This window comes from Notolepis coatsorum (genome assembly GCF_963971535.1).
Source record: "Notolepis coatsorum genome assembly, chromosome: 13".
Taxonomy (NCBI): Eukaryota; Metazoa; Chordata; class Actinopteri; order Aulopiformes; family Paralepididae; genus Notolepis; species Notolepis coatsorum.
In genome coordinates, this window is record NC_140177.1 from 21,231,728 (window position 1) to 21,259,113 (window position 27,386).

The window sequence follows — 27,386 nt, forward strand, 5'->3', positions numbered from 1 at the left end:
AAGCTGAGGTATACATTGGTACCAAGCTGACATGAAACTAGACAAGCTGAGGTATTACATTGGTACCAAGCTTGCATGAAACTATAAGCTGAGGTATACATTGGTACCAAGCTGACATGAAACTAGACAAGCTGAGGTATACATTGGTACCAAGCTGACATGAAACTAGACAAGCTGAGGTATACATTGGTACCAAGCTGACATGAAACTAGACAAGCTGAGGTATACATTGGTACCAAGCTCGCATGCTAGCATGTCAGGAAGATGGCTAAATAATGCTTTGAATTTAGGCTTTATTTATTGTTTATTGTTCATTCGCATCCCGATTAGCTGTCACCTGGACAACAGCTATTCCCCTCGGGTCCACATAGAACAAGACAAAAACATACATATACGTATTTTTTTCTCCTCTCCCTTTTACCTAGAGACAAAAGTAACCAGGTGTAACACAAGCGCCCCTACTGGTTGATACCGTTAATACGGCACACACCTGGTACCCACTACCCACTCGGCAGTGCAGAGAGTCTTAAGGGCTACAACTGTATACTTGTATTCAGGGGTGTAGCTCCAGATTCTGGGCCCCATGAAAGAATGTATTTGTAGGCCCCCAGTGAATGCGAGCGCGCGTAATTTTTTGGCCATTTTTTTATTGATGAAAACGCATAATATGGTTTTTACCTATACATTCGGATCAGCAGTTCAGCACCTGCACTGTTGGTGGGTGAGCCTAGTAAAGGATGTCGCATTGCGTTCATCTTCAATTAATGGACCAATGCAATAGTCTACCAAAGCCCCCCCTCTCTCTCTATATATCTCACACACACACACACACACACACACACACACACACACACACACACACACACACACACACACACACACACACACACACACACACACACACACACACACACACACACACACACACACACACACACACACACACACACATACACACTTCAGAAACAAACATAGTATCAATGAGAGCATCAATAATACACCTGAGTGATGTATAGTAAAAAAAAAAAAAAATCCCCCCTCAGTGCTGGGCCCTTGGAATCATCCTAAGCTACCCCCCCCCCCCCCCCAGCTACGCCCCTGCTTGTATTTCCATTAACAAACACATTAAAAATCTAAAATGAAAAGAGCCAAACACAAACACACACGCACGCACGCACGCACGCACGCACACACACACACACACACACACACACACACACACACACACACACACACACACACACACACACACACACACACACACACACACACACACACACACACACACACACACAAATAGATGACACATTGAAATAATAAAAAATTAAAAATTTAATTAAAAGGGGTCCCTTGACGTCTCACCTCAAGATATGTGACTGACAATCGGTTGTCTGGGTAGCCACGAGTCCTTTACAGACATGCTATACTAATCACATGCCATTTTGGGCGGGACCATGCATGTGATGTATTTGCATGCAGTAAAAATGTGTTATTTTTAGGGATGTCCGATATTATCGGCCTACCGATATTATCGGCTGATATCGGCATAAAAATGTGATATCGGAAAATATCGGTATCGGTTTTCAATATATATTTATTTTTTTCCTTATTTTCTTTTTACATTTCTAGAACCTTTATTTACCCAGGCAAGCAAGTATGAACAAATTCTGATTTTATCTATTGTCAAAAGTATGCATAATGTTGTGTTAATTCCACAACAAGAGATATGTAATGTTAATTACCTGAAATTATTCCGTTTTTTGGGGGGGAAACCCTGCATATATCGGTATCGGTTGATATCGGTATCGGAAATTAAGAGTTGGACAATATCGGTATATCGGTATCGGTAAAAAAAACAATATCGAGCATCCCTAGTTATTTTCATAAAAGAAATTCATTCACTGTATAAAATGACCTATTGTGACCTCTAGGATAATCACAACCTCGTGAAACGTTACGACCACAAACTAGATTCCTATCGGCATTCAGAGAATGTAATGCATGGCTTTCCAAGTTTTATTGACCATAAGGGGCAATAAATGGGGTACTTAGGCGTAGCACCGTAAGATGTTTGTGAGAGCTCTGACACACAAATGAGGTTTAAACGGTGGTTCATACTTGTTTAAGCGTTATGTGTGTGAGACCTCAACTTAATGTTTATGGCTCCACAAAGTGAGTGACCATTCATTGTCTTTCAAACTTTAAGGGAGAGTGCATGTTCATAAAACGTTGACTAAACTGTCATAGGACAGGGGGAAAACATGTGAATTCATAAATGGTGGGCATTCCCAATATTCTTTCATTCTTTGGTTCAAAGTATTAGCTGTTACATATCTATGCATCTGTCTCTTGCACCCAGCCACGGAGCACTGGACGGCAGACTCGGTGACAGGAGCGTACTACCAGATCAACAGCCAATCAGCTCTCACCTGGCATCAAGCTAAGATGAGCTGTGAACAGCAGGGGGCCTCGTTACTCAGTATCACCGATCCCCACGAGCAGTCCTACATCCTAGGTACACTGCCACCTTGTGGACACTTGCTTGTATTGTTTAACTACATGTGTGCTTTGAATGCTATGTATTCCATCAATAATGCATTTTGATGTTCCTTTCTCTTGTCAAACACACAAACACACACAGGGATACTGGGACAAGAGCACTATCGTATGTGGATGGGGTTGATTCTAGACCAGGAACATGGATGGCAGTGGGCTGATGGAAGACCCTTCCGTTACCTGAGATGGGATTCTGGTAGGTCTGGTAATCACTCATTATCATTTGAGGCACTGGTAGTTATTTGGAAATAACCCAAGTTAAATGATCCTCTGGTTTCAGGACATCCACTTCCTGGTCCGGGCAACAACTGTGGGGTTATGGATTCCGCAGTGCAGTACTCCTGGCAGAGTTCACCCTGCACCAGGAGGTTGGGCTACATCTGCCACAAAAGAGGGGCTTCACCACCACCTGCCCCAGGTACAGCAAAGCATATTCCAGTCTACTCTGTGTTCTTACATATTCTATGGTCTATCTTCCAGTCTACTCTGTGTTCTTACATCTTCTATGGTCTACTGTATCTTCCAGTCTATCTGTGTTCTTACATATTCTATGGTCTATCTTCCAGTCTACTCTGTTATTCACTGTAAGAAAAAAAGCTGCAAGAAAACGGTAACACAGTAAAATCAAATACATTTACAGATTACAACCTTTATTTAATGGTTAATATTTTGATAAAAGGTCATTTACAGTATTTTTTATGGCATTTACACTTAAAGTATAAAAAATAAAAGTAATCTGTAAAATAATACAGTGAATTTCCCGTGATTAAAAAAAAATAATTTACAGTCTCTGTGTTCTTACATCTTCTATGGTCTATCTTACAGTCTACTCTGTGTACTTGCATCTTCTATGGTCTATCTTACAGTCTACTCTGTGTACTTGCATCTTCTATGGTCTATCTTACAGTCTACTCTGTGTACTTACATTATACTGTATGGTCTATCTTACAGTCTTGTCACTATATTATCTGTATTCCTGTCTTTTGTTGTGATCAGTTGAGACCGGGTTCTGTTCACATTCATGGATCCCCTACAATGGTCACTGCTTCTATCTTGACCGGACTAAGAAAGCCTGGTCTGAGGCTCAGCAGGAGTGTCGTAAAAAGGGAGGAGACCTGGCAAGCGTCCACAACATAGAGGACCAGAGCTTTGTCATCTCTCAGCTTGGATACGGTACGTCCACAACATAGAGGACCAGAGCTTTGTAATCTCTCAGTTTGGCTACGGTACAGAAAATAAGGCAAAAGTAGAAGCAGACATACTACATTTCAGCTTCCTCACAAGAGCCTTTGAGAGCTTGGAAGGGTGTCCTCTTTATTTGGGGTGAAATACAAGTTCTGTAAATGTTGAATTGGGCAGCAAACCCTTAACTCAAATGGCTAAATGTGCATCCACTATTATAAGCATAAATACATGTAAAATATCTCAGAAAACAAACCAAACCAAAAAAACATCCTGATGCTTAGAAGTCCTACTGAGGAAACCATTGCATATGACCCACATGTCAAAAGGTGGTATTGCCTTTTTGCAACCCAAACCAAATCGCATGTAAATTTGGCACAAAGAAAATCCACAAAACAACACTACCTCAATTTGTGAGTTCTTATCATGTACTGTATGTATTCTGCCATTTTCAAGTGATTTTGTCACTTTTCACCCATAACGTGATTTAGATCCAAAATGTGCCTCCACTGAAACCTTTCTATCATAAATATCTTCGGTAACACTTTATAATAACACTCAGTTATGACACATTTAAGGTATTTGTAGATAATTAACTAATCATGAACAGACCATTTATATACATTCATAAATTATTATTAAATCATTTATAACTATATTTGTATAACATTTACAAATGAGTTATACATTATTTATAACTCACTATAATGGACTATACCTCCATTTATTTGTTCATGTTAAACAAATGATTTGTAAAACATTCTTAAAATATCTATAAATCATTTGCAAATGTTATTGTGTGCCCTAATTTAAAGTGAAGACTATTTATCATTAACAAATGTCTAATTGTTTGTTTATTTGTGGACTCACGAAGCAATTACCAGAGTTGTCTTTTCATGTTTAACAAATTATTTGTTAGACATTCATAAAACATCTATGAATCATTTGCAGATGCTATTGCGTGCCCTAATCTAAAGTGAATACTATTCATCATTAATAAATGTCTAATAGTTTGTTAATTATTTGGAGACTTTTTCATCACCTGTTACAAATGCTGTAGACAGCTGTCGGATCCACCCTTCTTTGTGACAGCTGACAATGCAATGCAATTTTATTAACATATAAAATACATGTGCACACATAACATATAGTGTAACCTGGGGGACACTAGGACCCAGGAGTTCCCTGGCCAGGTAGCCTGTTCCTTAATGTCAAGCAAGCAGTGCAAGAATGCGGAAGCATTCTACCGTAGTGGCGTGCGGTAATGCGCCTTTCATTTTCCGCCGCCCAGCACGCAGGTGCGTGCACCGGCGGCGGCGTGCTCGCGTAGGTGCGTGCGTGCGCCGGCGTGCTCGCGCGAGGTGCCCGCGCATGCGCATGAGATCCCGCCTTGGTTCGACACGAGCGGAGCTCAATATATATAAGTCACCGCCCCTTATAAACTGTGGTGTTCCACAAGGAAGCATACTAGGTCCGCTACTGTTCCTAATTTATGCAAATGACATGTCGTCAGCTTGTGACTGCAACTTGTTCCTGTTTGCGGACGACTCAGCCCTGCTGGTCTCTGACAAGAACAAATTACAGGTTGAAAAAACCCTCAGCTCAGAACTAAGCAAAATCTGCATATGGCTCGCTGATAACAAACTATCATTACACATGGGCAAAACAGAGTCCATTCTCTTCGGTTCAAATAACAAACTCAGCAAGACCGACGGCTTCTCAGTTACAGTGGGTGACAATATTGTCACAAGGAAAGAAGATATTACCTACCTGGGTTCCATCCTAGAGGCAAATCTTTCCTGTGACAAAATGGCATCCAATGTAATAAAAAAAGTCAACCAACAAACTCGTTTCTTGTACCGGATCTCCTCACTGGTAAACAAGAATACCCTGAAGACTCTAGCAGGAGCACTCATTCAAGGGTACTACGACTATGCTTGCACCTCATGGTACCAAAGCACCTCAAAGGCGCTAAAAACAAAATTACAAACATCTCAAAACAAACTGGTCAGACTACTGCTTGACCTTACTCCTAGAACCCACCTCACCCCTGCCCACTTTGACAACCTAGGATGGCTTAGAGTAGACGACAGAGTACAGCAACTTGCAATGGGCCTGGTCTACAAGATACACTACACGACCAAGGTACCCATGTACATGACTAAATACTTCCCAAAGGTCAGTGAATACCACGATCACAACACCAGAGGGAGCTCCACAAATCATGTTAAACCCAGATTCGGCTCAAACAAGGGACTAAACACGTTTCGCAATTATGCCACATCAATGTGGAACGCCCTACCCAAAGCTGTAAAGGAATGTGAATCACTACCCACTTTCAAAAACACTCTCAAAAAACACCTAAGGGAGACTGCAACTCGAAACTGGCCCCTGTAAATGTCCGAACACAACCCCCGCCAATGTACAGTAAATTACCAAGTATGGTCTTGTCAATAATCCAATGTACAGTGTTGTTTGTACAGTTGTACAGTGTCCCCCACCCACCCCTCCTACCCACCCCCCCCCCACCCACCCAACCACCTCCAATGTACAGTCCCATAATCCAATGTACAGTGTTGTTTGTACAGTTATACAGTGTCCCCCACCCACCCCTCCTACCCAACCCCCCCCCCCCCCCCACTCCTACCCAACACCCCCCCCCCACTCCTACCCCCCCCCCCCCCCCCCCCCCAACCACCTCCAATGTACAGTCCCACCCCCACCTACCCAATCCAATGTACAGTTTCTACGCCTAATGTATATACTCTTTTCTTTCTGGACTCTTTTTGTATCACAAATACAGTACTGTAATTGCAAATCTGGTATGTCATAAATGTATAGATGTAGCAGTACTGTCTATCTGTATGTCATGTATGTCATATATGTTACGATGAATTGGAAATGGGGGACCCTGGTGGAAACAAGACGAAAGTCTTTCTCTGGTCTGCATCCCCTTAACAATTGTATGTATTGAGCTGTACTGCACTGTACCCATTCTGCAATCTGTTAATAAAGTTTTCATTCATTCATTCATTCATTCATTCATTCATTCATTCATTCAGTATCCAGAAATAGCTCAATTGGCAAGACTGCATGGCTGTGGATCCTATGGCTTGTCGCTGGTGAGTTCGAATCCCATCAAATATTTTTTTTAACATGATTTTTTTTTTTAACGTGTATTCTTTCGCCGGTTAAGGTTAGGCATGGTTAAGGTTAAGGTTAAGGTTAGGCATTGTTTCGGAGTTGGTTAAGGTTAGAACGGTTAAGTTTAGGCGCTGTTAAGGAGCTGGTTAAGGTTAGAGTTTGTCAAAGAGAATGGCAATATTCTTTCTATGGTTAAGGTTAGGCATGGTTAAGGTTAAGGTTAGGCATTGTTTCGGAGTTGGTTAAGGTTAGAACGGTTAAGTTTAGGCGCTGTTAAGGAGCTGGTTAAGGTTAGAGTTTGTCAAAGAGAATGGCAATAGACAGCCTATTTCCGCGCGACAGCTCCCAAAGCGGGCCTGAAAAGAAAGGCGCTTTACCGTAGTGGCGTGCGGTGACGAATGCTTCCGCATTCTTGCACTGCTTGCTTGACATAAAGCTACACGCGGCCAGGTATTGCCAGAGTATGTCTTGTAGAGGGAGTCTCACACGAGTGAGACTTCATGTTTGTTCTCGTCCGTTTGAATGGAAGCTACATACACGTTATACATTAGCAGAGCCATGGAAACACCTTTTTCCTTGGTAAATCTATTCCATCATTTCCGACCTACAACTTATATTTTGTGTAGACGTACTTGATGTGGTGGGTGCTAACATTACATTTGAATTATGTGTTGGTTCCTAATGTGTGCTCAGTATATTGCGGTATGTGATGATGACATGAGGGTAATAATTGTTTGTATTTTCAGGCTGTATCGGCGCCTATACAGCCTGAAAATACAAATAATTATTACCCTCATGTAGCATACACGTCGGCCCACATACTACATACATATACTGAGCGCACATGTATAAGATGTATAACATGTATGTAGCTTCCATTCAAACAGATGGGAACAAACGTGAAGTCTCATTCGTGAGATTCCCTCTATACCAGGGGTGGGCAATTATTTTTCCCGGGGGGCCGAAAACTGAAAATATGTTGGAGGGCCGGGCCAAAATTCCAAACTCAATTATGCATAATATACATTTTATTTCTATATAAAAAGCAGTAAATGGCATTGTTTTGACCCCTGGTAAGAGTGTATGTTATTATTTGGCAATTAAAAGGTGAGGTTAGCTTTCAAAAATATCATTTATTCAAATAGAATTTATTTCCTAAATGATAAACAAAATGTGAAACATTAATAACAAAGGACATGTATGAAAAAGTGCTATACAAATAAAGTTATTATTTTGAGTTTATATACTATTGAAACAAGGATTTTCTTAGCTTTCTAAAGACATCACATCATCGTATAGTCAAAATAAACAAGACATGTCACTGAACTGTGTAAAGAAAAGTGTCCCAGTAGCCTTTTTTACTTTACATGCCCATATTAAAGTGTCCCATTTCACTTGTTATATTTCCACATTTTAGTGTTCTTCAGCTCCTTTTTTTTCATTCAGTGTGATAAATCCAGTCTCTGTTGAGCTTTAACAAGTCCATCAAAGTCAGGTTGCATGTCTGAGGTGGAGATGCGAAGCACAGCTGCCAGATGTTCATCAGTGAGAGAGGATCTGTACCTGGACTTGGTAAACGTCATGACTGAGAATGTCTGTTCACATATAGGTGGATCCAAAGAGAACCAACATCTTCTGAGCATGTCTTCTCATGTTTGGAAAGTTCTCCTCCTTGAGAGCAGAGTAGAACTCTAGCAGTGATGCTGACTTAAAGTGCTCTTTCAGTAGTGAATCAGACTGCAGGTCAATGAGTTCAAGCTGAACATCAGTGGGTGCACTATCAACACTGCAGGTAAAGGGAGAGGAAACCAGCTGCATTTCATCCTCAACCTTTTTGAAATCTTGAAAACGCCTTGAAAATTCATCATGCAGTGCTCCCAACATGGATGAGTACCTGTGCCGGTGATCAGCTGATGGTTTGACTTCTTTCAGTGTTTTCATGTGTTTGAGATTGTTGCTGCCTAGTTGCCTTGAAATTAATTGCAACTTTGTCAAATTAAGGCTTTCACATGGCTATGCATTTGATGAGCAAAAATGCCCTTGCCCTGCAGTTGTGTGTTCAGTAGGGATGGGTACCGTTCACATTTGAACCGATACGGTACCGGTACCTGTGAATCGATACCGGTACCCAACGGTACCCTTTTTCTGTACTTTAGTCTCCAAAAATGTAATCTACCTACCTCAGTTGTGAAAAAAGAAATCCAAACTTCAAATAACCACACTTTCGACCGTTTTCGGCTTGCCCCGACTGCTTTGTTGTTGAATCAAGTCAAATCCTAGGTAAGCGTATATTGTGCGTGTGAACGTTGACATAAAAAAAAGTAAAAAAAAAAAAAAAAAAAAAATTATTATCATGTAATCTTTCGCGGCCCGGTCAGAATCATCCCGCGGGCCGTACAATGCCCAGGTCTGCTCTATATACTCTGGCAATAACTGGCCAGGGAACTCCTGGGTCCTAGTGTCCCCCATGTTAAACTATATATTATGTGTGCACATGTATTTTATATGTTAATACAATTGCATTTATCTATAGTCCTAATTCTGTCACTGTTTGATGTCACAAAGAAGGGTGGATCCGAAAGCTGTCTACAACATTTGTAACAGGTGATGAAAAAGTCACCAAATAATTAACAAACTATTAGACATTTATTAATGATGAATAGTATTCACTTTAGATTTGGGCACGCAATAGCATCTGCAAAGGATTTATAGATGTTTTATGAATGTCTAACAAATCATTTGTTAAACATGAAAAGATCAGTTTGGTAATTGCTTCGTGTGTATTCATAAAAGTCCACAAATAAACAAACTATTAGACATTTGTTAATGATGAATAGTCTTCACTTTAGATTAGGGCAGACAATAACATCTGCAAATGATTTATAGATCTTTTAAGAATGTTTTACAAATCATTTGTTGAACATGAACAAATAAATGGAGGTATAGTTGTTTTTTCATATCCTTTTTTAAAAGCATCTACAAATGTGTTACTACACATTAAACAACATTATTTAATGATGAACAAATCAAGTACAAACAATGTTGATAATGAGTTATAAATAATGTATAACTATTTTGTAAATGTTATACAAATATAGTTATAAATGATTTAATAAAAATTACGAATGTATATAAATGGTTTGTTCATGATTAGTTCATTATCTACAAATACCTTATAAAGGTCTTATAACTGAGTGTTATTATGAAGTGTTACCATATTTTCCCTTCACCACGTCTGCAGCGTCCTCTGATGAGCTGTGGATCGGTCTGAATGACAAGAGGACAGAGGGCCTGTTTGACTGGGGTGACCAATCCACTGTCACCTTCACCAGCTGGGAGTTTGGCAAACCCAGGCCCTCCGGTGCTAGAGAGGACTGTGTCCTAATCAGAGGAGAGGTAGAGAGCTCTACATTAATACTGTATGATGCACACATACTGTCCTGGTGCTGCAGATGACTGTGTCATAATCACAGATTTAAGGATATGACATCTCTTTGCTCAGAGAGCAAAATGGTTTCCTACACTATTTGTGTAAACTGTACGCAACATGCATCTACACACTCAACCCTTATCTTTCACACCTCCATCAGACGGATGCATTGTTAAATGTATGACTTTGTGGTTGAATAAGGAACACTTGCCTCTTGCAGAAGGGGAACTGGGCTGACCGCGTGTGTACGGAGAAGCATGGCTTCATCTGCATGAAAACGAGTGCCTCCCAACCGTCTGGCGATGAGGATGAGTTGAACGTGGGCTGCAAATCTGTGAGTTACTTTCTTGTAATCTATTATATAAAGTAGTAACAGTTTGTAAGGTTTAAAACATCTTTAAATGCTATTGGAATAATATTATCGTCAATTAGAAAATAAATTGCAATAGTTCAGAATTGATATCTGAGGGTGGCTGTGTAGTGTATGGTCTAAGCTCTCGCCTACCACCGCAGAGACCCATGGGTTATAATCCCGGTGTCAGCGGTACCTCCAGCTTGGTCAGTCATCCCTACAAACACAATTGGCAGTGTTCGTAGGTGGGAAGCCGTTGGGGTATAAGTCCTGGCTATTGCAATATCGACTCCTACTGGTCGGTCAGCAGGATCCCGTCGAAAACGAGATGCTACATCTCAAGGGGTTATTCCGAATAAAGAATTTCAATATATCTGGGGGAAGATGGCGCGAACCTCTGTGCGAGTTATGCTCTCCCAGTGAAACTCCTCGCTGTCAGGTGAAAACAAGCGGCTGGCGATTCCACATCGGAGGAGGCGTGTGGTAGTCTACACCCTCCCCAGACCAACAGTAGGGAGATTGGAAAAGGTTGAAAGGCAAATAATTATAATTGATATCTGCGCCCTGCGCTCACATTGGTCTACACTCCAGGGTTGGAAAAGGCACGGCTCCTACTGCTACCTGGTTGGGACAGAGACAAAGACCTTTGATGAAGCCAAAGGGGTCTGCAGGAGCTCAGAGTCTAACTTGGCTGACATATCAACTGGGTAAGAATGATGTCTTTTTAAATGTTACTTGTCCTACTTCGACAAGTTATGTTTTTGGTACGTTTTTACTACCGGGCAGTCCGATAGAGAGAGAGAGAGAGAGAGAGAGAGAGAGGAAATGGGAGATAGATCGGGGAAAGACATTCGGCAAAGAACGCCGGGTCCGGGAATCGAACCCTGGTCGGCTGTGTTGCATCGTAATGCTGTATGCGATGCGCCACCCTCGCACCCCCAGAATGATGACTTTTTTAACACTTAAAAGGATAGTTTGGTTCTTTGGACATTAAGTGGTTTGAAATAAAACGTCTAAATATACACATTTTCATACTCACCTCGCTAGACGCTTGGCACAGGTTTGGTTGAAAAAGCAGCTTCAGGGCGGCCGGGTTAAGGCACCAAACATGATGTCTCTTCTGTCAGTCGATATTGAACTGGAGTTGTAGGAAAAATTTGTTACATTTCGTTCTTGTATCACGCTCTGCTCTATGGGATGACCTCTTATTCCCATAGAACAGAGCACTCACAAGAACTCATGTAATTAGGGTTATAGGATAACCTTTGTTCCTGTTTATAAACAAAACCTAGACCCATCCTCATTCTAAGTGGGTGCATACTATTCTGGATATTGTAAAATCAGAACTGAGTCCGGCCTCCAACTTATTTACATAGTAACTAGGTAAACCTTAGGTTAACCTACCTCTTCTCTAACCTAGCTCAAAAGGCTTCCTGTGGCCATCTTTAGTCTTTACTTATTGTAACATGAAATGTTTTATGTTAATTTAAAACAATAAGTTATCACGTTATAAAGTTTTATGTTAAAACAATAACTTATCATGTTAGTATCTCATGCCACTTAATGTCCAAAACTCATGTACAAAAAGTATTATAACTTAGCTAATAAATCCATGTTTCTTTCAATATTCTAGGGTGGATAATGCCTTCCTTGTCAGCTTGGTGGGGATGAGACCAGAGAAATACTTCTGGCTCGGCCTCTCCAACCAGATACACATTGATTATTTTGTGTGGACCAACACAAAACATGTTACATTTACTCACTGGAATGCACAAATGCCAGGTATGAAGAAAGCAACTTGAAGTTCCACTTGTCCGATTGTGTAGACAAGGAGGTTTCACAACTTCATATTTTAAAATTATTCCCAAAGGAAGCAGCCAGGGTTGTGTCGCCATGACGACTGGTGTTACAGCAGGACTCTGGGATGTGCTGCCCTGCACCGATCGAGTGAAGTACATCTGCAAGCATCTGGCAGAGGGGACGCTGTTAACCCCTGCTCCACTTACTCCTGTCCCGCCCAGCTGTGCAGCGGGGTGGAACCCTATTCCAACAAGGAGCTCCTGCTCTAAGGTAAAACCACAAGAAATAATTATTATTATTTTGTACATAGCAGACGTTCTCCAGATGGGGGACAGCAGCACGCAGGGGTAGGCATTAGGGGTGGGAACCACCAGAGGCTCCACGATACCATATTATCATGATATGAGTCATGATATTGTAATATCACAATATTGCCATAAAGTATATTGTGATGTATTGCAATTTATTACCTTTTTTCAAGTGCAAATGATGTCCCCAATGGAAAATCATAACCTTTTTTATCTAATCAGGTTCACCTCACTCCATTCCTTTTTATTGCAGTAAAACAAACTAAAAACAATATGTATTATTATTAGGGATGTCCGATATTATCGGCCTACCGATATTATCGGCCGATATTGGCATTACAATGTGAAAATATCGGTATCGGTTTTCAATTTTTTTTATTTTTTTATTTTTTTTAACATTTCTATAACCTTTATTTACCCAGGCAAGCAAGTAAGAACAAATTCTGATATTATTTATTGTCAAAAGTATGCATAATGTTGTGTTAATTCCACAACAAGAGATATGTAATGTTAATTACCTGAAATTATTCCATTTTTTGGGGGGGGGGAACCCTGCATATATCGGTATCGGTTGATATCGGTATCGGAAATCAAGAGTTGGACAATATCGGTATATTGGTATCGGTAAAAAAGCCAATATCGAGCATCCCTAATTATTATCTTTATTATTATTATTATTATTATTATTATTATTATTATTATTATTATTATTATTATTATTATTATTATTATTATTATTATTATTATTATTATCATCATCATCATCATCATCATCATCATCATCATCATCATCATCATCATCATCATCATCATCATCATCATCATCATTATTATTATTATTATTATTATTATTATTATTATTATTATTATTATTATTATTATTATTATTTATTTATTTTTATATCAATTCACTGTATCGATATTATGAAAGAATATTGCAATATATTGCGCTATGGATTTTCTCCCAACCCCTAGTAGGCATATCTCAGTGCCTTTCCATTCTATTAATATTTGTCCTGTGTATCCCAGTTTTTTACCGGCCCACGGTCTGATGAGAAGACGTGGTTTGAGGCCAGGGATTACTGCCGGGCTATTGGAGGAGACCTGCTCAGTATCCACAGTACTGCTGAACTACCAACATTACCAACAATGTACATAACATTCACTTTACAACTACTGTACATTACAAACACTGTGATATTACACTTCTTAGTGGAGGTCTTTCTGTGTCATTGTTCTCCCCCCCCCCCCCCCCCCCCCTCTCTCTCTCTCTCCCGCTCTCTACAGTTTACATGGCCGCTAAATGAGGCATGAGCTCACTATTGGTTTAAGCATCTCTATTTTGACATTCATCTAATTTCAGACGTCGTTACGGATACGCCTGGATTGGTCTCAGCATCCCTGACACAAACAGTGGTTGGGTATGGAGTGACAGATCCCCAGTGAGTTAGACTCGTTACATTTCATGTTACTTTACAAGGAAAATACCTCCTTTTTAGGATTGTTTGTCATTCATGATATGTAAATGAGATCTAGAGTAATGGCCTGTTTTTTTTTTATGCGTGTTTTTTTTTTTGTTAACAGCTAAATTTCCAACACTGGATTGATGGAAAACCTGACAATAGAATGGAGTCGGAATCCTGTGCGGAATTCACATTGTACCCCGGGGATCACTCGGGATCTTGGAATGACAAGCACTGTGACAGTTATAGCGACTGGTTGTGCCAGATCCGTGCAGGTACGCTATGTGGACTAACTATGATAGGTAGGCTAAAGGCTAAAGACTGTACTGGGCAATCCTGCACTGTCACTGGATTCTCACTGCTTTAGTCAGGGCTGTAAATAAAGGGGATGCAAGCGGTGCAACTGCACCTGGGCCCCAAGGAGGAGCGCCTCCCCAGGAGCAAAAAGTGCTGATGCACTACGTGAAATGGCAACAGCACAAAGCTTGTTATCAAGAATCAAGAATCAAGAATCAAGAGGTTTATTTGTCACATACATACCAAGGCATACAGTGAAATGCGGGTGGTCGTGCCCGCATTGATTGTGTAAAAATACAATAAATAAAATAGGTAAGACACAAGATATGCATGATAAAAAATTTAATTTTTGATTGTGTGTGGTGGTTAATCCCTATTCCAAAGGCATAACTTTTTTAATATTCAAATAGTTGTTAAATTATATATTTTTTTTAAACCGATTTGTTTATGCGAATATCGTTTTTGTCCCCCCCAAAAAAACGCCTTTGTTTTTCCGGCATCCACAATGTGTAGTGTATTGAGAAGGGACCCTATTACTGTTACACTGCTGAATGGCATGCTGAGTAGCCTACAGCTCGCTAGCTAACCAGGTAGCATGACAGTCTGTTAATGGCTGGATGTGGGTCATACTGTAGCACATGACATCTTAGCATGACAGTAGTGTCAATATGGGTACAAGGCCACCCAGAAAAAGTGGCATGGGACGAGTTAACAGGTGAGTTTAACGTGATGTCAGGAGAGGAGCGCACAGCGGCTGAAGTGAAAAAGAAATGGGCTCATGTGAAATCAGAGTCCAAAAAAAGATTCATCAGTCCGATGCTGTGCTTGGAACAACTGCGCGCTTGGCTCTCCACCTCTTGCTCCGTCTGGGGGACGAGTGTGGTCATGAACCAGGAGGGGCAGCGCATATCCGCAATCTCCTAATAAAACAAGTCATTAGAATAATAGAAGCCTACTGTTGCTGGAACGATTCATTATGCACGTATACAGTATGTATGTGTGTGTGTGTGTGCAGGGCCAGACCTAGCACATTTGGTGCCCTATAGGCAAGCTTCACCCCTGGAGCCTGTAGGGGTGGAACGGTTCACAAAATATCAACATAAAGTATGAATATGCTCAACCATCACTAGACTTTCTTATCAAAAAGGAAAAGTCACTGTTATTTAAAATAAATAAATAAATCATGTGTACTAAATATATATCTACTTTTTAATTGCATGAAACATTATGAAGTATTCTCTTATGCCGCTTTTCACTGCATGGTACCTAATCGACTCGACTCGCTTTTGCTATTTGAGTGTCCTGGTAGCCGTATTTGAAGTGACGTCACACGAGGAAGTAAATAGTCAACAGTAACACACAGCGTTGGAAGGAGAAGACCTGATGATATAATTAATATAAACCAACAGCCAATAAATGTGAAGTTATCTTTGAACCTCTTGTCAAACCTCGTCAATATACCCCCCCTTCCCCACTAATGGAACTAATGCAACACAGGGAAATGACTCCACGGTTAGCTCGCGGGGCTAACGCTAGTTAGCTTGCGGCTAACGTAACGTAACGTTAGCCTAGCTTGCGGCTACGTTATAACTGAACAATACACACATGCCCCGAACCGTGGAGGTCGTATCGAACGGTGTACGGTTCGAATGCGTACCGTTCCACCCCTAAAAGCATGTTTATTTACCTTTTTAAATGGTGCCCCATTTTTTTTTTTTGTATTGGTCTTTTTCCCCCTCCATTTTCCTCCGATTTTCTCCCATCCCAATGTTAGTCGTATGCCAATTCCCAGTCCCTTCCTGGTCGCTGCGCACTTACCCCCCACAGTCAGATAATCTGGGAGAGTGGAGGCTACCACGTGCTTCCTCCGACACACGTCCAGCCAATCACCGCTTCTTTTCACCTGGCAGCGCGGATTCTCATCGAGAGGGCGTAGCGTGTGGGAGGATCACACTATCCCCCTCAAGTCCTATCCGCGCTTAGCAGGCGCCCCGACCGAACTGTAGGAGTCGCTGTTTACAACGACCCGGACCCACCCCGCCAGCTTCTCCCACCCTCTAATACAGCCAATTGTATAAGTGCAGACGGCCAGCCAAGCTGGTGACAACCCCGGAGCTGTGAGGGGTTGGTGACAAACGCAATCTCCGCTCGGCCACCTAACCGCCTAATGGTGCCCCATTTGTAAGGAACATGCATTGTGGGATGAGCAGCACCGCTGAGTATGTGGGTTGAACTTGTGCCCATGAAAAATGTGACAAATCTTATTCAAACTGCTTATTCTGCTGTTGCTATTGACTCTTTTGTTTGGTGGATTGGATGACTGAAGTATATCAGTAACAAGGAAGAAACATATTGGCAATTAACAATTTATTAATTTAAAAAACAGTCAGGAGCCTCAGTAGCGTGTGGAAGAACCATACACAGCCACAACGCTACTGACCATTTTGGGGTACTTTGGGATATTTTGTGGTATTTTAGGGTATACTTTGGGGTACTTTGTGGTATTTTGGGGTATACTTTGGGGTTATGTGTCGTACTTTGTGGTATTTTGGGGTATACTTTGGCGTATTTTGTGGTACTTTGGGGTATTTAGTGGTACTTTGTAGTTCTTTGTGGTACTTTATGGTGATTAGTAGGACCCTGTAGAAGGGATCCAATGCTCCTTCTGAACTGACTGTCTCTGACTGTGTCTTGTACATGTGCTCCTACAGGAGTGACTCCAAACCCACCTCCAGTCAACACTGTCACTGGTAAGTCCTCCTCGGTTACATCATCAACCATAGGTCATCTGGTAATATTCTAAACGTCCTCATTTTGAGTTTGCTTCACTTGTTCACAAGATGCAAGTGATAATAAGAATAATAAAATTATTAGTAACACAATTAAAATTCATAAGAAAAAGTCAATGTTAATGTCAGTGAGTCAAGAAAAGTAACAATTAAAACACTTTATACTGTTTGCATTTTGAGTGATCCTAACATATTCCTTGTTCAATTTAATGTTGATGTTGTGTTTATTTCCCCCCAACCCTCAATAGCCCCTAATGCCACTAGTGATGGCTGGCTACTGTGGGGAGAAAGTCAGTATTACATTAACTACAGGAGGATGGCCATGGAAGATGCTCGTCACTTCTGTCAGCAGAGACATGGTGACTTAGTCATCATCGACAGCCAGGCTGAAAATGCTTTTCTATGGAAACAGGTGGGTGGTGGCCTTTATGATACTTTACTTGTTAAGATAGATTTCTAGAAGTGAACGTCACTCAAAGGTTTGCAGCACACATTATATGTCAAGGTAAGTTCATGTCACCATTTTGCATAAAAAGTGCTTTACAGCACAATTATAATAACAATAACAACCAGTGTTGGACAAGTTACTCAGGAAGTTTAATTAGTTACTTATTATTCAAGTTCAAGTAGGTAGTGAAAGTACTTTATTTGTCAAATACACAACAATACAGGGGCATTGCAGGCAATGTAATTATTGTGTTTCGAGATCAGACTCAACAGTGCACAATTAAGAAACATCAATTAATACAAGAATGGTAACAATAGGTAGTAACATAAAAATAAAATATAAAAAGAGGTAAGATAAAATAGTAATTTTTTTACAGAAAGTGTCTTGCGTAGGCTATAGTGTAGGCTATGTGCATGATATGGTGCAGTGCAGTTAAGTAAAATAGTAAATGATTGATTACTATCTGAGTGTGACCTTCAAATTAGTTTCCATCACCACATATTTAAGCATTACATCACGCGCAGGAGTGGTTTGTGAACAATAAACCATGCCTAGGGGTGGTCGTTAGGCCCGAGGCGTTAAAGATTATTGTCCGCCATCTTGTGATCCCTAGGAGTGATGTGATGTGATTCGGTTGTGGGCGGGTCCTGGGCCAGCAGCGTGGAGTGTTCCCAATACATACGTGTAAATGGACTGTTTCAGCCAATCAGAATCGAGAAATTTGCATGCCGTTGTATAATCTCTCTCAAGGTAGCCAGCAAACATCTTTCTCTGTTGGCAGCTTGACATTGTTCTTTGTGTTGTGTTGTGTTTGTGTGTTTACAGATATCCAAAACATACAACAGTTATTACATAGGTGTCACAGTGGATCTTGACGGCTCATATGGGTAAGTAGAACAAGGAATGCAACATTCTTTTAATTGCCTATTGTAACAACTTACTCTATTGTACCAACTAACCCTATTGTACCAAATAACCCTATTGTACCAACTAACCCTATTGTACAAACAAACCCCATTGTAACAACTTACTCTATTGTACCAAATAACCCTATTGTAACAACTAACCCTATTGTACCAACTAACCCTATTGTACAAACAAACCCCATTGTAACAACTTACTCTATTGTACCAAATAACCCTATTGTACCAACTAACCCTATTGTACCAACTAACCCTTATTGTACCAACTAACGGTATTGTACCAACTACCCCTATTGTACCAACTAACCCTATTGTACCAACTAACCCTTATTGTACCAACTAACCATATTGTACCAACTAACCCTATTGTACCAACTAACCCTTATTGTACCAACTAACCATATTGTACCAACTACCCCTATTGTACCAAGGTGGATGGATGGCTCTCCAATGGCGTATCAGAGGTGGGATCAAAATCAACCTGATTTCAAGAACAACGATGAGAACTGTGTCGTCATGACTTATTACATGGGTGAGCAAACTATGAGACACGTTTTAACAAAGCATTCACCCTGATTTAGTTGTTCAATAAACAATGTTTTAAACAAACAGAATAAACACATGCTATTGTTTCATTTGCTTTTTGGGGAAATATGAAACGTTGTCTCTTCAATGTGCTCACAGGATTCTGGCATGATATTAATTGTGGGAGCGAATACCAGTCCATTTGTAAACGCATTGGATCACCTCCTGTCAACGCAACTGTCAAGCCTACAGAGCCTCCTAAAGGTGGCTGTCCACTCGACTGGTCTCTATTTGACTCAAAGGTAAGAAGTCACTGTTAATCCTGAAAGTCCTTGAAAGGCAGGAGAAGGTCATGCTAGGCAGGAGAAGGTCATACTAGACAGGAGACGGTCATGCTAGGCAGGAGAAGGTCATACTAGACAGGAGACGGTCATGCTAGACAGGAGAAGGTCATGCTAGACAGGAGAAGGTCATACTAGACAGGAGAAGGTCATACTAGACAGGAGAAGGTCATGCTAGACAGGAGAAGGTCATACTAGACAGGAGAAGGTCATACTTGACAGGAGAAGGTCATGCTAGACAGGGGAAGGTCATGCTAGACAGGAGAAGGTCATACTAGACAGGGGAAGGTCATACTAGACAGGATAAGGTCATGCTAGACAGGAGAAGGTCATGCTAGACAGGAGAAGGTCATGCTAGACAGGAGAAGGTCATACTAGACAGGAGAAGGTCATGCTAGACAGGATAAGGTCATACTAGACAGGAGAAGGTCATACTAGACAGGAGAAGGTCATGCTAGACAGGAGAAGGTCATACTAGACAGGAGAAGGTCATGCTAGACAGGGGAAGGTCATACTAGACAGGAGAAGGTCATGCTAGACAGGAGAAGGTCATGCTAGACAGGGGAAGGTCATGAAGGCATTTGAGATACAGTCATTCTGAATTTGAAGGTTTGACTGATGGTGGTGCTAAAAGAAAGGCCATGAGGTCATCAAAATCAATAGGGTTCATCCTCTCGGGGTCATGAATGTGCATGAAAGCTATTTGAGTTATTGTGCACACGAAAAGTCTGCGCCAGTGGCAGTCGGGGTAAAACCATAATATCCCGTTCAGGGATATAATTAGCGTAATATAATCCTAGTACAATTTATAAAGCACTTTTCTAGAACTCAAAGTCGCTTTACACTAAGGGGTGGAGGTAGGGAGACAAACAACAGACAAACATAACACAAATACACAAGGGTAGATGGATGGAGCTAAGGCGATGGGGGCTGTGGGGGACTCTTGAGTCACTAATGTCTTGAGGTAGAGAGTTCCCAGCCCTGGAGAAGGCTCTATCAAAGCAAAGGTTAGACTTGGGGTGGAAAGAAGGGAGGCTGAGGTGGACCTGAGGGGCCGAGAGGGTTGGTAGGTGGAGAGGAGGTCAGTGCGATATGGAGGGACCAGTTGGTGAAGGGCTTTGCAAGTGAAAACTTTGTAGTTCATTCATTGGGAGACAGGAAGCCAAAGGAGGTATTGTAGGACTGGAGTGATGTGGTGCCAGGATTTGGTGTGAGTTAGTCTGATGCGTTCTGGACCAGTTGGGGTCTATTGATGGAGCTATAGCACTGATGCTGTAGATGAAGGCATGGATCAGTGTTTCACCAGCAGGGCATGTGAGAGAGAACCTGATCTTTGACATTTTGCAAAGGTGGTAGAAAGAGTTTTTTACGAAGCTACGATCGTTACCAAAAGCATGTTTTAGGTTCGGTAAAATACGACGCTGTGATCAATACAAAAGCATGTTTTAGGTTCGGTAAAATAGACCTAAAGTAGATCTTACCTTTGTCAGAAGGTACTCCAAAATGAATAATCCCAGTAGTTCCATCGCGTTACTGATGTGCATTGGGCCTGGCTATAATACGGGAAACAATAGGTTTCAGGCGAGTAAATCTCACTTTGAGGGGGATTCCTGCAGCCAGATGCACTGAGTCACAGAGACAACTGAGAGACCCAGTTCAAAAGGTAGGAGATACTGCCACCTGTCCGGATTCGATCGTTATTGCAATTATAACGTACTGTAGGCAGCGGTGCCAGGAAGACACATTCAGGTCCGTGCGAGTGTTTAGAATGGGAAAATCGTGTTTGGCGCAGAATGAGTTAAGTTTGAGGACAATTTGTTGCATCCAGGCTTTTATTCCAGGCAGACAGGAGTGGATGTGAGAGAGGGGTGGGTTGTGAGGGGATTCAGTGCTGAGGTATATTAGAGTGTCATCGCCATAGCAGTGAAGATCCAGTATGTGTCATATGTGTATTCTTTTGCCTATAGTGTTTCAGAGTCATGAAAAACCAGAGGAGCACGTGGCATCAAGCAAGGGACCAGTGCAAAGGAATGGGTGGAAATCTAGTCTCTATCGTCTCAAGGCGAGTGCAAGGTTTGTTTAAAACTTTCCTCAATAGAAATGTACTATGCACTTTGAACTGCAACCTCTGTATGAAAAGTGCTATACAAATAAAGTTATTATTATTATTATGCTGACTATGTATGTAATAATGTGAATGACTATTTGGAAGAGAGTACAATAGGATGTATGATTATAGCATCTGAAGATTGTTTGTTGTCAGTTTTGTTTATTTTTTCCAAAAATACCTTATTCCTTTGTGCCTCTCATTTTCCAGTATTCCTGACCACCCAAATGACTGAGGTTTCTACAGACCTTTGGACTGGCTTGCATAGTCTTGTCGGTGGTAAATTCTCCTGGACTAGTGGGGACAAAAGACAGTACATAAACTTCCGTAATAAGGTAAGTGGTCAGAATATGTACTGAGAACACGAGTTATACTCTACATTGTTCAAATAATATTATATTGTTGTTGTTTTTGTTGTTGTACTCTCGTAATTAGACATATCTGTTTGATTTTGATTTTTTATTTCAGATTACCATACCATACTATTACCTGCAACATTTCTACGCCTGGGGAGAGGTAATTATGAAAAATGCACAAAGGTGGTTTGAGTGAGAGGGAAGGGGCTTTATGATGGCACATTGTTTTCTATAGCCAGAGAAGTGGTTTTACAACAACTATTTTTAGCAAAAAGCAAAACGTATATTCAAACTAAAGATAAACCTGGTTGTAAATTCATTAACAAGATGGTTCAGCACCTTATCAACAGTCAGAGGGAGACAAACAAAAGTTATTGGAACAGTAGAGCATGCACATCAACTCTGGTGATGAGGTGTAGGACAAACAAAATATCAGCACCAAATAAAATAATAATAATACACTTTATTTGCATCAAATCAAATGTATTTGTAAAGCCCACAATCACACAATGGGCTGCACAAGTCTTCTTTAAACAAGTCAAGAAGAAACATCACAATAAATCAAGAAAAAAAAAAAACCATCATGAAATCTAAAACAACACTCCCAGACATACCCAGCGAAGGTAAGGGAAAACTCACAAAAAACCTAGCAATAGGAAAAAAGCACCACAGGCAATGTGGAGGAGAGAAACCTTAGAAGGGCCGTTCAAGGGGGGATCCCCTTTCTTGGATGTCGGTGATAGTAGTGTTGCTATGGATGATCGATGGGTGGAGAATAAAACAGGCAATGTAGTTGGCATGTATGAACATATATAAGTGTAATAAAACACAAATATGTACATGCAATAGCAACTGGGGTACATGAGTACATTTTTCAAAGATTTAAATAGAATAGAGCTAAGAACAGATTCAGATTCAGATTACTTTATTCACCATATTGTATATACAAATGGAACGTGATTCGACATTACAGTGCATGATTTTTTTCACAAATAGGAATAACATAATAATAAATAAGTGCAAATAGGATAAACGCTAAATGTCAAGGCTCGGAGCTCAAAATATCAGTCATATTCCGTTTGCACATGAGTATGTATTCCGTTCAGATCCATTTGAAGTGTCGGGCGACGTAGAGAGGATCACATCATCTTGGCCATCACCACGGGGGCATTCACCACCTTGGTCATCACCACGAGACATCCACTCACAGAGAGACGGGGACAGGCGTTAGACAGTTTGTGTGTTTGTGTTGGGCAGACATAGCAATAGATACACGTAGTAAGCATATATGTGAATAGAATAGATACATGTAGTAAGCAATATGTGAATAGAATAGAATAGAAGTACTATTATAGTATAGCACCTTTCATACCAGAAGTGCAGCCCAAAGTGCTTCACAGCAGTAATGTATAGTACACATTAAATAGACACAGGCATAAAATGAGCATAGCATTTACAAAATTATAGACTTGCATAAAATGAGCAGAGAATGTACATCAAAACCTCTCGGAAAATGTGAATAGATTCATATCATTACAATCTATAAAATACTATTATCAGGTTTCTGACTAAATAAAAGCAATGCATAAAGTGCATAAATAAAATGAGTATGAAATAGACAGAATAAGAATAATAAAATTGCTCTCATTTACATAAGATTAGCATAGAATAGACTGAATAAAATAGTGCAATGGTGAAGTGCAATACAATTGCTCTCATTTACAGTACAATAATCATAGTGTGGATGTAATTAGTAAGTGGCAGAGTGTATTAAAAGGCTAAGGTGAAGAGGTAAGTTTTTAAGCTTAGTGATCTACCCTTATACTCCCATACTGTAGGCAGGGTGTTCCATAGCTTTGGTGCTTAATCAGCAAGAGCTGCATCCCCGAGTTTCTTTTGGCTGTGGTTGGGAACCTTCAAATAAACCAGTAATAGATGTTCTTGGGGACACAAACTTGACAAGATAATTGGCAATGTAGCTTGGTCCTGTTATATATATATACATTCTAAATTTTACTGGATGATTAGATTGATAGAATTTCAATTTATAAAATATAAAATGCAATTAACAGAAAAGGGCACTTTTTGCATGGTTATATATCACATATTACACATTTTAACACTTTTAACTTTTGTTGCAATGGAAGACTGAAGTTAGTTTAGAAGGCAGACATGTCATAGTAATCATCATCATCATCATCAACCTTTATTTATTCTCGAAATTACAATTGAGGTAACAATAACAATAATAAATATGAATAACTATCTACATAGTACTCTCAGTCCAGAGTGCACCACAGCAACTAGTATAAAAAGAAAATTAACAAAATAAATAATTGCATAAACTTCAGACATAAGAATAGGTATAAAAGACAAAAAGTAGTGCAATGTAGACGTGCAGATTTAAGAATAGGCATAAAATAAGTACAATAGTACAATGTCGCTCGAAGGCATGTGAACCCCCCTGGAACAGTCAGTCCCCCAAACACCTCACACATCAATCCCTACCACATCCCCATCCAAGACACACCCCCCGATAAAGCATGCCATGACTGAAGGAAAACACAGCCTGCGCGCCACTCACACCGCCATGCACGGCGATGGGAATGCCAACCCTGTGGGCTGCTCCAACTACCCCGGCCCCGGTGCCCCCGCCACCACAAGGAAAACCAGCGAACACCACGCCCCCACCCCCAAACTCCACAGAGGGATGACAGGCCACGCGCCCCAGGATCCGCAACCACGCGAAAGAAGACACGACTCCACACACTCGAGCAGACAGACACAACAGCGGCCAAACGAGAAGACATGCAGGGTCGGGACGGTCCGAGACGACACCGGGACCCACGGGACAAACTGGAACACAGCAGAAGCCACAGCGAGCCCCCCATGCAAGGAACCCCAAAACCAGTCAGCGAACCGAGGGAGCCCAACGATGAAGACCAACCAAAAATCCACCAAAGCACACGCAAGAGACCAATACCCAACTCCAGGGAAGGTCCAGGAAAGGTCCAGTCGAAGCCACAGGCGCCATAGGCTCCAACCAACCCCCCCCCCCCCCCCAGACCTCCCCCAGAGTCGAACACCAGCCCCCCGCATGCGCCCCGAAGGACCCCGGCCAGCCCCCATCGCTAAACTCCCCCAACCCACCGACACCCCAGGGATCCCCCGCACGAAGAACCCACCATAACCCCTACAGTACCCCAACGTGCTCCAAAGGTCCCAGAGCCATCCCAGACCAACCACAACGCCACACGCCCCCCCATCCAACCACCACCATGTCCATCCTCCCGAACATCCAGAATCACCGTCCCCCTCGGCACGGCTACAGGCCATGGGGCACACGACCCGCCACCCCCCCATAGAATCTGAAAGCAAAAACATAGAATCCACCGATCCCCCCGCACTGACAAGGCCACCAGGACCAGAGGCAACAAAGCAGCCCACAGAAACGACACCCTCACTACTACACACAAACAATCCAAGTACACTCAAACTACCCGCGTCCTCCTCCAGCCACGACACGCCCCACCGGAAACTGTGTCCCAAATGACGACAACAAAGACCAATGTGCGAAACACATGAAAGACTGTACACTGCCCTAAACTAATATAAGTAGGCTAAGAAAAACAGTTACAGACTGTTGCAGGCAGGCCTGCAAGTAAACCTCTAAACGTCCCCTGTGTTATATATAGGTAGTTTCATCTTCAGTGAGAGCTGAAGAGAGTTCCATGTAGTAGGGGCACTATAATGAAAGGCTGATTTTCCAAGTTGGGTCTGTACATCGGGGACCTCCAGTGTAAGCCAATCATTAGAGCGAGTCGTATAGGGTCTAGTGTTCTGAACTAATAGTGATGCGAGATAAGGAGGTAATTTCCCGTTAATGGCCTTAAGGATAAATAAATACCAATGTTGATTTCGCCTATCTGCCAGAGAAGACCAACCCATTTTCTCATATAAGATGCAGTGGTGTGTATCATATCTGTCACCAGTAGGGGTGTAACGATTCAACCTCACAACTATTCGATTCGATTACGATTCTTCAGGCAACGATTCAATGCATCATGAAATCTCTTCATTTGACCACGATTCGATTCGATTCGATTAATTTTAGATACATTTTCTATCACTTAATTCCCCCCAACATTTTGAATACACAAATGTGGCTGGGGGAACTGATTCACTCAGCATGAAAACAATACACACAACCCCCCCCCCCCCCCCTTTTTTTTTTTTTTTTTTTTACTTTAGATTATGATCGATTATAATTGATTCTAACATATTCAAATCGATGCATCGAATCGAACACATTAGAATCAATGCATTTCGATTAATCTATGCATCGTTACACCCCTAGTCACCAGTGATAAATCTAAGAGCATGATAAACAGAATCTAGTGGTTTGAGAGTCGAAGGGGCAGCATTTCTATAAATCACATCTCCATAATCCAAGACAGATAGAAAGACTGCTTCAATAACCCTCTTTCTACACATCATTGGGAAACTAGATCTATTCCTATGAAACCAATGTTTTGCCTCAATTTACTGGCAAGGTTGTTTATATGATATTTAAACAAAAATGTATCATCAAGCCAGATTCCAAGATATTTATATTCAGTTACCCTTTCTATATCAGACCCATTTCTAGTCGATATAAGTAAATTATTTTGATCTATATTTCTGGCCCGGGAGAACACCATGAATTTTGTTTTGCTTGTTAGCCGTTCAAGGACAGAATAATATCATTAATATAAATAGTAAATAAAACAGGGCCTATAGGATCGATCCTTGTGGAACACCTTTTGTAATGGGCAAACATTCTGACTGGGTTTGGCCCACTTTCACACATTGGTTTCTGCCTGATAAATAATTCCGGAACCAACCGCAAACAATCTCATCAAAACCAACACTATGCAGTCTATTCAACAGAAGAGAATGATCAACCGTATCAAATGCTTTGGATAAATCTATAAATAGGGCAGCACAATGTTTAATTTTGTCCAATGCAGAAACAATATCATTTATAACTAAAGTGGTGGCTGAGATTGTACTATGGTTGGCTCTGAAACCAGATTGATGGGGGCTTAAAATAGAGTTATTAGAGAGAAATGTTTTGAGTTGGTTATTCCAGAATTTTTGCTAAGCAGGACAACTTGGAAATTGGACGATAATTGTTCAGGTCAGTTCTGTCTCCACCTTTATCCACCTAGGTTAATAATAATAATAATAATAATAATAATAATAATAATAATAATAATAATAATAATAATAATAATAATAATAATAATAATAATAATAATAATAATAATAATAATAATAATAATAATAATAATAATAATAATAATAATAATAATAATAATAATAA

General features: G+C 40.9%; 1 protein-coding gene across 1 annotated transcript in view; it reads left to right on the top strand.

Moving 5' to 3' along the window:
- The window catches only part of LOC311239288 (macrophage mannose receptor 1-like), a gene marked incomplete at both ends in the record, with an annotated part of 61,577 nt that overhangs the window by 4,381 nt on the left and 29,810 nt on the right, over positions 1-27,386 (top strand). The window contains 14 exons of the mRNA XM_084327595.1: positions 2,360-2,515; positions 2,837-2,974; positions 3,553-3,729; positions 10,124-10,278; positions 10,533-10,646; positions 11,256-11,371; positions 12,298-12,446; positions 12,535-12,734; positions 13,802-13,923; positions 14,136-14,188; positions 17,244-17,282; positions 17,570-17,740; positions 19,377-19,519; positions 24,546-25,019. Of these exons, the coding sequence (XP_084183721.1) occupies positions 2,360-2,515; positions 2,837-2,974; positions 3,553-3,729; positions 10,124-10,278; positions 10,533-10,646; positions 11,256-11,371; positions 12,298-12,446; positions 12,535-12,734; positions 13,802-13,923; positions 14,136-14,188; positions 17,244-17,282; positions 17,570-17,740; positions 19,377-19,519; positions 24,546-25,019 (2,207 nt within the window). The remainder of the gene's footprint in view (positions 1-2,359; positions 2,516-2,836; positions 2,975-3,552; positions 3,730-10,123; positions 10,279-10,532; positions 10,647-11,255; positions 11,372-12,297; positions 12,447-12,534; positions 12,735-13,801; positions 13,924-14,135; positions 14,189-17,243; positions 17,283-17,569; positions 17,741-19,376; positions 19,520-24,545; positions 25,020-27,386) is intronic.